Source organism: Simochromis diagramma, unplaced genomic scaffold, assembly GCF_900408965.1.
Source record: "Simochromis diagramma unplaced genomic scaffold, fSimDia1.1 OVJJ01000338.1, whole genome shotgun sequence".
Taxonomy (NCBI): Eukaryota; Metazoa; Chordata; class Actinopteri; order Cichliformes; family Cichlidae; genus Simochromis; species Simochromis diagramma.
The window spans coordinates 1,007,275-1,021,711 of record NW_024387088.1 but is presented as its reverse complement, the minus strand read 5'-3'; the positions used below and the strand labels follow the sequence as shown (position 1 = coordinate 1,021,711).

General features: G+C 40.3%; 1 protein-coding gene across 3 annotated transcripts in view; it reads right to left on the bottom strand.

Moving 5' to 3' along the window:
• hdac8 (histone deacetylase 8) overlaps positions 1–14,437 on the bottom strand; it is a 36,270-nt gene that overhangs the window by 8,901 nt on the left and 12,932 nt on the right. For all 3 annotated transcript variants that reach the window (XM_040046084.1, XM_040046085.1, XR_005697922.1), the window contains exon 10: positions 362–467. In XM_040046084.1, coding sequence (XP_039902018.1) covers positions 362–467 — 106 coding nt within the window. Of the gene's footprint in view, positions 1–361; positions 468–14,437 lie in introns of those variants that run through there.

The following is a 14,437-nucleotide window of genomic DNA, read 5'->3' as shown; positions in this document are numbered from 1 at the left end:
AAGGCACATATAGAGAGGAAGATGCAGAAAAAGGAAAAAAAATACCACATGTATCAAGAGCCAGACTCGAGCAGGGGTCATAGACATATTGTGCATATTCACACACACATACAAAAGGACGTTAAAAAGCCACAGAGAGGACACAAAGAGAGAAGACGACATACTTTCATCCCACACAGAGACGTATAGAAACAAGAGCAGACACATGAAACTGCACTTTAAAAGAGCCGTGGAGAGACCAAAGGGCCTCAGGTGAGCCAGGGTTCAGTGCAACACAAACACACACCTGTTTACGCTCCACACCCTCACAAACAGGCACACCTGTGCATCCAACCCAAACACATACACATGACATGCACACCTTTGATGGTGCTGATGACCTGGTCCAGGTGTTTGGTGTCGTTGCGGTCTGGTCTACAGCTCGGACTGATCTCCAGCGAGTAGTCTGGTCCGTATTCTGTAAAAAACTAAACACACACACACACACACACACACACACACAGATCACATCGTAAGGTTTTGCATTTGCCGATTTTGAAATAATACTTCATTTTTCTTATTCACAGTCATGTGTTCATCACATTTGCCCAGAGTCACTGCAGCAGAGTGCCAAAATACACTCTGTCTTCTTTGTCTTTGTTTTTTTTCCTCTTTTTTTGGAGAATGCAGCTGCTTTCCTGGAAAGTTTCGGGTCTGTTTGGACTTTGAAGAACTGAACTGACTGGTGATGAATATTTACACAGGCTTTCAGGGATCTTTTTTTTAAACATAACAGTGAAATCAATTCAAAACAGTGGTTAAAAAAGGACACACTTCCTTCCAGTTTTTGACCATCATTTCTGTTTTTCTCAACCATATGAAGATATCTCTTTCCATTCTTTCTGGCTTTGTTCCTGTAAAGCCAGCCACACAGTTCTGGGTTTGAAACTCAGGCCACGGCTGGACACTTATGAGGAGCTTGCATAACTTGCTTCCACAAATTTCCTCCAACAGCTTAGAGATTAACTCAGCAGTTTAGTGTTGGGGGCAGGGGTAAATTCACTTCTAACACTCACATGCTACATTTTCAGGAATTTACAAATCCTGTACCAGGAGACCAAAATGCAGGAAAGTTCATTTGAAAGGCTTCTAGTTTCTTAATAGAAAAGCGCAAAGCCTAAATAGTATTTAAGTTTTGCAAAATTATTATTGCTCTGGGTTTCTGTCTGACTGCAGCTGTTACAAGTTAGCAAAGACCCATTATCAAGTCTTGAGTGAAGGTCTGTGTCACCACCTAGAGGTCTTGAAACTGGGTGAGGCAAGTGAGGGGTGGATCTGACTGTGAAGCTTACTGGCCAAAAAACCCAACAAAAAACAAAAAAAACTTGTGATTGACAAGTCATTAGCCAATATCTTGGAGAATCCTCCTACGTGACTCTTAGAATGACCATAATAAGTAAAACATGTACTGTATTTTCCGCATTATAAGGCACACTTAAAATCCTTAACAGTGCGTCTTATAATCCGGTGCGCCTTATGTATGAATTCTAGTTGTGCTTACTGACCTCGAACTGATTTGGTACACGGCGCTCAAAAATCTGTGGAAAATGTTTTAGCACCACTTTGGTAAGCTACCAAGCCGCACCGCTTGGTGGATTGTCGGAGCCTTACAGCTACCATAATCAGGAGCCTCGTGGAATAATCTGGGTCCAAAACTCCGTTGGCTTCAGGTCCCAAAGTCAAACGAACACTGCGGCATCACTGAGAGTTAAAAACTGTCTAAATTCTTTCATCTTTAATAAAATGATCAGCGTTGCTGCTTTATCGGGTGTAACAATTAAGTTTAACATCCAGGCATCCATGAAAACAGAATGTATAAAATTCAACGGAGTTAGAAGTTAGCAGGAAGTTAGCTCGCTAGTTTCCACCTAAACATGATATATCATGTTCTGACTGAGAGATTTCTGAAACAATTAAAACGTACAGCTCTGCTATCATTCCCAACATAAATGAAGAGAGAAAACTAAACAGCAGTTAGTCATTAATATACTGCAACAACATGGGAACAGAGCAGCGGCGAGAGAATTCAACATTAATGAATCAACGGTACGGAAGTGGAGGAAGCAAGGAGAATGAGTTGAGTAAAGTTTGACTTATCTGACTGTTTTGTTTTGCTTAATGCGCCTTATAATACGGTGCCTTATGGTCCGAACAATATGGTATTTAATACTCTATTCAGTTTGATCTGAAATTTGGAATTTCGGCCATGAAGTCATCAGGAAAGTGTTCACTGTGGTCAAAGAGCAAGGAAGCAGAACGTGGTTCCATCCATGACTGCATATGAAGAGGAAGCTCAAAGATTAGTACTTCCCCATGAAGAAGGGCCAATGAGTATGGGGATATTTTTAATGATGTTAGTTAAAAGGTCAATACGGCACTTATTTCATGACACTCCATCCAATTGCCCATTGAGCACCAAAAGCCAGTGGAATTCAATTCTTTAGACACTGTGCAAAATTTCATGGTAATCCGTCCAGTATTTGTTGAGATATTTCCATCTGGACCAAAGCAGTGCACTGATTAACAGACTGATCCCTCAAGCAAAGAAACACATTTTTCAGATAGACACATGTTGTTTATATTCTCGGATTCTTTTTTCCCTCCTGTGTTGTCTGGGAGCTGGATCAACACAAACAAAAAAATATACGAGATTCTGAAGCCTGTACAGAAGGAAAATGTAATGCATAACATAGAAGAGGAACCACAAATCAGTCAAGCCTCTGCTAAGACAGCCTGGGCTTTGCCAACTTGAATAAAAAAAACAAAAAAAAACAACTCAGAGTATTTCAGCAAATACCAAAGGCTCCTGGCATTTCAGGCAGAACCCGGTGTCAGCCAATTGAAAAAAAGAAACAGGTGGAAACCCAGAGAGTGGGTTCAACCAGAAGTTAAAACCAGAGCACGTCAGTTTGGGGCCATGACTCAGTGCCATGAGAGCTAAGCAAACTCTGAGGCCAGGTCTGACCACAAGTGCGTCAGTCCGTTTGCAGTGACTGTTGTGAAAGCCTTGGACTCTGAGGACTCAGCAGAAACACGTTGAGCGAGCCAAGCTGAGGTCTAATGCAGAGGAGTGGGACATGTAGGAAAACGACGGAGATTAAGTGAAGATGAGGGTTAAAATGGTAAGAAAAGATTATTAAGTTAATAAGATATCAGGAAACAGTGAATTGGGGCTTAGATTTGTTTGATCAACAGTCAAAAACCTTGTAGTATCATAGAGCCTCAATTTGTCAGATAATCACGTAAAAGAAAAGAAAAACAGGGTTGAGTGATCCTGTTCAAGGACTCAAGTACTGCAGCTTTTGGCACTTCGGCGTTGAACTGACGCACAAAGGTTTGCTGCTCAGCCTGTCCGGGGTGTAACGTGTCTATCCTGACAGCTTGGATGGGCAAAGGCTCAGGCGCTTTGCAAAAGCGTCAGAGTACTCAAGTAAAATCAAACCAACCAACAACTGTAATAGTCTTCGGTGCAGGGATGCTAGGTTCAGCTGTGGCTCACCAATCTGCCTGTGAGACCATTTAATGATTTGATTTAATGAGTTTCTGCAGTTTTACAGATACATATCTGAAAAAAGACAAAATAGACTAGATTAAAAGGACAATAAAATGAAATTGTCTTAGTTTTATCAGTGTGGAAATAGGAAAGTTTCCTGAAATGCAACAAAGCTGGTCCCCTTAGAAATCTTCAAAGTTCAGTTTTGACTTTTTAAGAGTTTGAAATGTCCATTCTGAACTTGCCAAACCTCACTTCTGACTAGGGGTGGGTTTTGATAATCGATTTATCGATTAAAATCTATTCTGGCTTGGATAACGTGATATCGATTCATTAAAATCCTGAATCGATTAATTTTTAATATTAATTTATTTTGCCCGAAACGCCAGAATCTCAGGTTAAACCTCACCAAATTTCAACAACCACCAAACAGCTAAAACAGTAAATGAGAGCAGGTACACAGATTCTGCACAAAGATGTAAACACAAAGCGCGGACCCGCCGACGGATCAGAATCAGTGAGATGTCGCCTTTCTCATCCAAAGGCACGGACACGGTCGGGGCTGAAAGCCGACAGCTCGCTGATTCTGATGTTTTGGCGGGTCCGCGCTTTGTGTTTACGCCCTTTTTGCGCTGATTCTAGAGCTGTTAGTTTGATCTCTCTCCAAACAATATTGACGAACCAGCAGCAAAAGAAGATCCAAACTGTGCTTCACAAAAACATCGTCATGAATTCACTTTTACTTTTGCTATTTTGCTTCCACCACGATAAAAATCACACTTCATGCACAGCTTCCTGTCTCTCTCTCTCTCTGTACTTCAAGAACAGTTTCCCGTCTAAAAATCTGTTTTCTTCATTATTCGCTTGCTTGTTACGCACAAGTCTACCGTTGTTTACAGCGCTGTCGGCCGCTGTTTTTTTCCCTTTTACTTACTTCCGAAAAGAAAACCTAATTTCTGCTGTTCAATACTGAACGAATGTAAACTTTTTAAAATGATGCAAAATGCAAAACGCTTAGCCGTGTCTCTAATAAAACCGCTGTAACTTCAGAGGTAACGTTCATATGTTGATTAATGGTTTTCTTTCGTTTTTGATGTACTGCAGAATATTTTTATAAAAACCCAGGCCAGGAAAATCACCTTCATGTTTTTCTGTGTTTTATCTTCAGCTACTTTGACACAAAGGCTTCTGCTGTGATGCTCACATAAAGTCTTGCGAGTGTCAGCTTCCTTTTTATAGATACAAAAATATGTAAATGTACTGATCTGAATTATAATATTTCTGACTGTCTGAGGCAAAATTTCCCAGATTTAAATAGAATCGAATCGTGGATCGAATTGATTCGGGTCCTTGTGAATCGGAATCAAATCGATTCTAGAAATCAGTGACGATACCCAGCCCTACTTCTGACCACTACCGTCCATATTATAATAATTAAAAATCTTTAGTACAGCAGGACAAGGTTGCTGGGGAGAAGGAGGTGTTGATGCCTACTACTGCCCTAGAGCCTTGAATGAGTTTTAGATGGACGGATAAACAAAGCCAACACTAAAACAACGACTAAACCTAAACTCAACTTCATTTCGCAGTCCCATGGTTACAGCTTTAGAAGGATTCAGTTTACATTTACATACAATGAGAAAAAGTAGAAAACTTTATAAGCAGACTGCAGTCAGTGAATATCTGGCTTCTTCTTTTGCTTGTTTTGGACTTCCTAAACTTTCATTATCAAACTTTCTACTGTCACATTTGCTCCTCTGGCTTAAATTACCTCCCCCCCCCACCAAAAAAAAAAAAAATTGTCAGCTTGGCCCCATCGAGTTGGCGTTCAGTTAGCATCCCCTAATGATTCCTGCGTTGATGTTGCAGTCACTTAGAAGTCGAGGATATCTTGTTTTGAATGGAGCCTCTTTAGTGGCTTAGATGTACATTAGTAGACAAGACTTCACAAAGTCTGCTGGCAACAAACAAAACACACATACACGAACTGAGCCAATGTGCAGCAGGAGTATACTTTTGTTTATATGAAGACAAAGGCTACTCTGTCTTTGATTAATGGTCCTGTGTGAGTCAGATAGAGAGAATGCACTCCTGTGTATATGTGCTAGATTTATTAATGTGACCCTAAATGTGTGTTTTGTGTGATTATCCACGTATATTTGCTTGTGGCAGTTCATGCACACAGAGGTAAGGCCCTGTTTTAGTGTGTGTGTGTGTGTGTGTGTCTGTTTCTAATTACTTCAGATGAGTTTCTGTGTCTTACCTCCGGCCTCAACAGAGCCCAACGTGACACACACACACACACACACACACACACACACACACACACACACACACACACACACACACACACACACACACACACACACACACTGTATTCCCATGAACCCAGTGCTCTGTCTCCTGCTGTCCAGCAAAACACACACACACACAGACTCCCACTGACTGCTTGTTTGGCTTGGATGACCATAGAGAGAAGAGAAAGAGGGGAAGTGAGGAAAGTGAAGCCCATCCTGACACACTTCTTCAACATTGTCTTCATAGTAGAGGCAAATAAAATGATAGCCAGCAATTCTGTGCTGTTTTTGTGTGTGTGTGTTTGTAAGAGAAAACGCCACATGACAACAGATAGAGGCGATCCAGTGACGCAGCACAGCTACGTCACCTGGCCAAGGTCAGGAGACAGAAAATACCCGGTGACTGGCTCCAGTGTCTCCGGCAGAGACGCCCAGGGAGATAAATAGGGAAAGGTCTCTGCTTATTTACCATGGTCCTATACATGGAAACTTCTGTCCATCACTCACTGAGCCTGTTTGTACTGTGAAGGGAACACCAGAATGTCTTTATAACAACCCCCCCCCCAAAAAAAACAAACAAACAAATAATGTAAGGTTTTAGAACTATTCATTAAGTTAAAATGCTTAATCCTCGTTTAGTTTCATTTTCAGCTCCTGCAACAAAGCTCTGTTCTTTTAAAGTGCACTAAATTTAACAGCTTGTGTCTATGGATTAGTCTGTTAATAATATTTGGAGCTGTAACTATGTAACACTGCTCAAAAAAAGGAAAAACTTGTTTTACGACCAAGTGTAACACAAAGGGCCAGGTCACAACATGAACTGGGGGCTTGTCCGGGATTTGAACCCGGCAGCTCTCACACCCGAAATGAGAATTATACTCCTAGACCAGCTTACCTTTTGCGACACACACACACCCACACACACACACACACACACACACACACACACACACACACACACACACACACACACACACACACACACACACAAGGTCAATTTCAGGGGGAGACCGTGCTAGGGCTGTACCACATGATAATCAGTGCACCAGTTAGGAATCAGAAAGTAGTTTGAGTCCATTTCAGCTGCTTTGGTGCAAATCAAAGTGACAACATGTACAATGAAAACGTGACAACAGGCAAACACATAAAGGGAAGTCTTTCTTCTGGCGTCTCCATATTTTAGCTTTTTATTAGGGCCCTTATCAATGCTGGATGTCCCAAAATAAAGGAGCACTGGGAAGCAAAACTGCGACATATTTGGAATATCGAAGAAAATGATCCAAATCGGCATCTAAAGTTGAGGTTTAATACCTGTTCCATGCACACTGAAAACGTTCACCAGCTTCAACTCCCACCTTACAGAGATATATCAGGAAAGGACCAAAGCTACACCAGCTTTTTTTTTTTTTTTTTTTATAAAGGTGCATACCAATCAGGTGCTTATTCATCAACAATGAACATCACACAAAGCGCAAAAGATTGCCGGCCACAGCAGCCATGTGCTGTTAGCAGTTTCAGCCCTAAGTTGACCAGTCAACTCATATTTTGCCAAGACAAAGCTGCCAAACCAGAAGCCCCAATTCACTCTCCCTATGACAGATGGATGGGTAGATGTAAATATAACAACGCTGTAATGTGTATCACTCAACACTGGCGAAACAATTCACTCCACCACCATTTCGAACCTCCAATCGTAGATTTTTTCACCTTTTGAGTGCAGGAACATGAATGGGAACACAAATCAATCCAAGTGCTTTCTATCTAACATTCATACTCGCCAATAAAGACATGGAAAGAAACTTGGGTTCCAGTATCGTGCCCGAGCATACTTTGCCAAGCAGACGGAAGCAGTAGATGACCTAGCTTTTCCTTCTGAGCCTCAGCCATTCCCAGTAATAAACTTCATTAATATTAGCATATAACTCTGCAAAGATTAAGTAAATTTTAAAACATTGCAACATCTTCTAAAGTATCTTTTAAAAGTAAAAGCTGGTCTAATTGATTTCATCCCTCCTCCTTTAAAAGGTGCTCAGGACTCCTGGGGACTCCATCGGCCTGAACAGCTAAACAGCTTTAATAATCATAAACTTCTTTTTTAAATTAATTATTTTTTTTATATGTGCATTACCTCAGCGATGTTACAATTAAATTAATTTGCAACTGGCAAAACTAAACATGCCATCATCCATATTTTCCTGCCAACAAGGAAACGCACCAATCAACAAAATATCCTCCATATGTGCGTGTGTTTATCTTTACACTGTCTATAAATTACTAATCTGTAAATCTGTGCCGCTCTGAGTAAATAAGAGGACCTTCACTAACCCCTGCCCCCAATCAGAGCATTATAATAAACTCTGTTATGGCTCATACGTGTGACCAGTTCACATCAAGGTGACGGCTCCTACATCTGAACATGCAAACAACAAACTGGCTGCAAAAAACCCAAAAACAAAACCCAAAGAAACGCTGTTTACAGCGCTGTTTGACGAAAGCACGAGAAAACATCAGTTCATATTTGTGTTTGTGCAACGAGTACATGCCCTGTGAGAAAGCTGGAGTGTGTGACAGTACGCACCAGGCTATGTGTGTGTGTGTGTGTGTGCACACGTGTGCGCATGTGTGTGTGTGAGAGTGAAAGAGAGTGAGTGAGAGAGAGTGAGGGAGGGTTGTTTGTTTTTACAGCGATCAGCAGGATCTCCAGCTATGAAGGACACTGAGCAGCGCAGCAGGGAGGAAAACATCTCCGAAAACAAATGGAGTCTGACTCATATCAAGCTGCTATCTAATAAATGTTTTCAACAAGGAAAAAAACAACAACAAAAAAACCCAAAAAACAGTGCAATGCCCCAATCACGGTCACATTGCGCACGTACTCCTCTCCCTCGCTCTGCATCTGGACTCTCTCTCACCCTTCCCACTTTTCATCAGTCCATGTTTTTTCCTTGGTTCATCTGATAGTTTTCCTTTTAAGGAAACCTGCCCCGCAAATACCATTTGGACTTCAAAAAAAGAAAGAAAGAAAGAAAAAACACTTCTATTCTTGAACTGCTGCTGTAACAGTATAATTGCTCCATTGTGGCAAGAATAAAGGATTATTTTATACTTTGAAGGGCTTTCATACTATGAACCCCTGGTATAGTTTCAGTGTATCACACATCAAATGTAAAACAGTGAAACTAATACACTGAGGAAAAATACCAGTGGATTACTGTGTGTTGCTGTGTGAGACATATATTATACTGTAATACACTTCTATACACTAATATCTGGTAACACAATTGTTGCTTATCATACCTATACTGTTACTGTATATCAGTGACAGAGCTTCCTAAATGTTCTAATGTTAATTGTGTATTCTATGAATATTATGAGTTATATAAAATGCATTCACATTTATAAAATCTTCATCTGCTGCTTCTTAGAAAACAAATATTGTTTGCTTCAATAACAGCGGGGGGGAAAACGGTAGAACCTTCTACAGCTTGGTAATAAATAGGTAATAGTAGGGGAACAGGGTAATAATTTAGTGATTTCAAAGTTATTACTATGCAATTACAAAAGTAATAATTATGTAATATTTAAGTAACATAATGTAGCAACAGTGGTTATAGCTGAGTAATATTACCCTGAAACTTATGTAATAGCATAATAAGAGCCCCAAAACTGGGGGTAATAACATGGAAATAGAGCTCCGCAATAATAGTGTAATAAGGAAGAAAAATAATGCAATAATGTGGTCATTTTGACAGAGCTATAATAAAAAGTGCTACCAAAAAAGCACTTTAAAACTTAAGATATGTTTTGAGAGAATTGTGTATAACAATAGGCAAGTAACGTTTTTTTGTAAAATATCTTTCTGTACCCCACCACCTGTTTAACTTTGCAGGATTAGTTGCCACGTATCTGCAAAACCTCAGCAGATGAACCGGTGACTCCGTAAAACTCTGATGAACTGATGCAAATTCCCTTCATAGTTTGTTGTGAAAATGCTCAGATCCTCCAGATGCCACAGATGATTGGAAATTAAAGGCGAGCTTATCAATGCCATTGGAGCACAGCTGGACGTGTGTGCTTCAACTTCACTTTTATAGAGACAGGAATAAAAGGAGAGTGCTTGGAGAAAAGTGAGTGAAATCATAGTTACTGGAGATTTCCTGTGCTTTTTATTGGTCATACTCCACCTTCTCCTCTTCTCCCACTGTCTGTTTGGAGCAAATATTCTGTGTGGCTGCATCAGTACAAAAGGTAGACTTTACCCATTGGTTTCTGAAGCCTTAAGATTAGGACTTTTATTGTTGCCATCTTGGCTGCAAAAACTGGATGGGATGAGGAAAAGTTGATCTGACTATAAAACTGCATGTTCACTGGTAAATTAACATATTAAGGATAATATTTAAAGAAAAGAAAAGAAAAAAGATATGACTATGATTTAGAAAACAATGTGAGCAGCTGAGCCGATAAGCTCATCAGCAAAGCGAAAGTGAAAGAAGCAGTTTTCCTTTAGACTTCTACAGGACCAGAAGTCTTTTTGCAACCACCGCTGTTGTCATTTGGTGGCCTGCTGTACACTTAGTGTAGAGAAAAGGTTTGCTGATAAGAAGCTGATGAAAATATTGGATGGATTTGATAGATTCTAGGATTAAAAATAAAACCATATTTCTGCTTTTACTATGGGTGGCATTCTTATAAATCACGGCTAAAGTTCACGTCATGTTTGGTGTGAATGGACCATTACCCAAGATTCACTGCAAAACTTTAAAATGTCATTAGGGGCCTAGAATAAAAACAAACCCTATGATAAGAAAAAAAAGAGAATTCACAAAGCTTTTACCAGACTGATGAATTCATGGTAGGATAAGCTTTTACAATAATGCTGTAATGTACAGTGATGTGGTTTTACTGTCTCCTATAATGAACCCAAAAGAACTGAAAGCCTCCAAAATTCAAAACTGATGTCTTCTGGCCTATAAAACATCTCGCCTGAGAGGAACATAAAAGTATTCAGGATCAATTGTAGTCCAAGCAGCTTGAAATAAAGGTGAAGGGACTTCAAGTTTTTTTTAAAGATGTTTCACCTCTTATCCAAGAGCCTTCTTCAGATGAAAAACCAAAAGGTGGAGAGTCCCGGGTACTTGACCCGCTATTAACATGTGAGACATCAAGTCAAGTTGCTTTTGATGCAAGCTCCTTAGACTACTATGACCTGGATGACTGAGAACCTACACAGACAGGATCAGTGGTGATGCCATCTTCTGGGATGGAGTCATTTATGAACATGAGATGAAGACAATCACTCAACTACAACAGAGCCGTGGCTCCATAAAGGGTAGACAGAAAGGAAACAGAGTCTTTCAGTTCATTGTTCACCAATAATGTGTCGCAGGATCTCCAGCTGCAGCATTTTGAACTTAATCAATCATAATATTGCAATAATGAGCTTCTTCAGTCAGTCTTTGTAAACAGATACATTTCCCTATGCCCACACACGCTATTGCTTGGTGATATTTCCTGTGATTGAGCCTGTGAATCTGGGAGCCAGCACATCCCTGACGGCACCGAGGGGCAGGACAGGAAGTGGCTGCAGACAGGAAAAAGGGGAAGTAGGAAGTAAAGAGGCGGGACGCTTCCCCGCTGCCAATCTGGAACCAGAGACGTCCTCCCTTCCTGTGCGGCTTTGAGACGGACACACGTTTGTATCTACTTCTGTTCCTCTCACCAGAGAAGAATCTGATCGAAGCGGGTTGTTGGGCAATCCAAAGGAAAAGAAAAACTGGCTGACTTTTATCAATTTGTATTCTCTGCTAGTAATTTAATACCCACGTATTACCATTATCTGCACAGAGATGACGGGATAACTTGTTTCCAGACTTCTGTAGCTCTTAAGGAGCATGTTGCTTAGAAGGAGGAAAATGAATTTGAAAAAAAAATAAAAATAAAAACAACCTTTCCAGTTGGTCTCAGTTTAGCAGCTTGCTGCCCAGACAAATAAAATATCCTTTAAATAATATAAATATGCTTATTTGACCAGTGGGGTCAAAAGAGAGAGAGGGAGAGAGAAAAGGCCTTGCTTTTGGACTGCAGATCTGGTTTAGCCTTCTAAAAACATACAATAATTCTTTGGCCAGTTTTCAGCTTCCTTCAGCACAATGATGACATTTTTCTACACAGAAATATTGAACGAGTTAAAAGTCAAGGTTTTGCTTCAAAATACCGAGATAAGGCAGTGCACCCTCCCACACTGGGTGCTGATCCAGCCAAGCCCAGTTGTTGTTACACTATGAGCTTAATGGGAGCATGGCAGAGACAGGAAAAAGAGATGAGCAACGGAGACGTGAAGGTACAGCGTGTGACAAAGGATATGAGCTGGATTCACATCAACAACATTGCGAGGACATGGCATACATGTTTGCCCACTGACTCAGCAGTTTGGAAGTTACTAAGAACAGAAATAAAGGTGGTGGTGGCAGGGTGGGGGGGTGTCTCTTCTCTGTTTCTGTCCTTGAATGGTACACACTGAGTTTTTAGAGAACGATCTGATCCAAATCTGTGCAACTTCATGTTGTTGTCACCATCACCAAAAATAGTCTCAAATCAATAGCAGCACTGGAGCAGTACACTCCTCTATGATATGTGAATATATCCAGGGGTTAAAAACAACCATAAATATTGGTTTATGTGCAGCATTTTAAGCACACACACACACACACACACACACACACACACACACACACACACACACACACACACAAAAGACTATTTTACTCAGAACTATTCATTGATTACTCTAAAATGAATGTGCATAGTTCTTAGTCCTTTGACTGATACCTTCTAACACAAAGGTACTCCATTAAAATTTAAAGATCAAACAAAGATCCAAAATGTCATAAAGTTATACATTCATTATAATTCAATGCAATGCATTTTGAAATGGCCTAACAGTCGGATCAGTGTCTGTATGCAGTCAACAACTGGAAGTTGAAGTACTTAAGTACAATTCAACAGTATTATATTTTATTATTATAAAATATTAATAAAATGTTCTTTTACTCATTACAAGTAAAATAAGGTTTGATTTTTGTAATTATTTCAGCTTCATAATCTCCTCTCTGTCCGTTTTCCTGATTTAATTCTTTGAACTTTCTCCGTTTTCATCCCCACTCTGAATAAATAATTTGATTGACAGATCAATGCGGGATGAGTTATTGGTCTGTGCTAAAAAGACAAAAAACAAATGCATAAATTGAAATAACCATAAATAAAAGAAAAGTTGTGCAAAGTGAAATAGAAAGGTCCATTAAAATCTAATCATAGGTCCGGGTACAGATCTGGATGCTGGTTCACCTGCTGTTGACCTGCAATCTACATGGATCACAATATTGGACCACCTACCCCCACAGCAGCTGCTCGGCCAAATAAAACCATGCCATGAAGCTCCCAGCGCAGAGTTTGAGTGCAGATGTTAATGCCAGAGGATGTTAAGGAACCACTTCTAAGAGGCAGAAAATTTGACTTGTTGCAACGGTACCACGCTCTCTGGAACGACCCATTCTCTCACATAAGTCTGTGAAGACTAGGTGCTTGATTTCATACAGCTGTGGCAAGGGGACTGAAAATACCCGAATTCAAATATTAACAGGTGTAGACCAACACTTGTGTCTATGTATTACTTGTGATCGTTGGATCGTCAAACACCCTTTTGGACTCTTATAGCTGACCCAGGTGTTTAAGGTTCCCCAACACTATTTGTGGAGTGTCTTGTGGTGACTGTTGTTAAATTTAATTGAAAAAGATTTAATTGAAACACTTGAGAGATGAGATGACGAGAGATGAGAGTTTCCATTAAACCACTTCCATTGGAGTGGATGTGACCACTTGAAAAAAGGTATTTTATTATTAACTAAAAATGGAGAGTGGCCTTCAGGTCTGAGATGTTTAAGTTCATATGGTTTTAAAGATGTGGTGTACGTGCCAGTGACAGAAGTTACTTTAAGGGGATTCAGAGAAGTATTAAAGACCCTACTGTGGTTTTTGCCCTTCTTCATGACATAACACATGTTTAGATAAGATGATACCCCACCCCGCCTTAAATTAAAGATAATAAATCTAGGCTAACAGGCAAAGCAAAACCATGTGAACATCACATGTGACAAATAAAAAGTTCCTGTAACCATAAGAACAATTGTTTCCACCCTCAAAATAAAGTTCGTTATAAAGACAAACTGTTCCTGTCAAATGAGAGACACCAACTAACCTTTGACCCGTGCGGCTATACTTAGCACGCCCAACACCGCGGCTCCTTCGATTCACACGCAGATAGGAGCCGCCGCTATCGCACAATGGGGGGAGGGGGGTCAATCGGGATCAGCTCAGCACTGGCAGACAATACGAGTCAGCAGCGAAGGTTAACAACTTTCAACCCGGTGGCTGGAATCCTGGCGTGTTTGCATTAGATACTGAAATATAATGAGTGTGACACAAGCAGAGGCATTGTGTGCGTTATCTGCAGTGTAATATTTTGTCTAGTAATCAGCGAGTATTACAGCACTTATTGTTGACGTGACTGGCCAACTCTGACTGATGTTTGTGTTCTTTAGACTGCTATTTT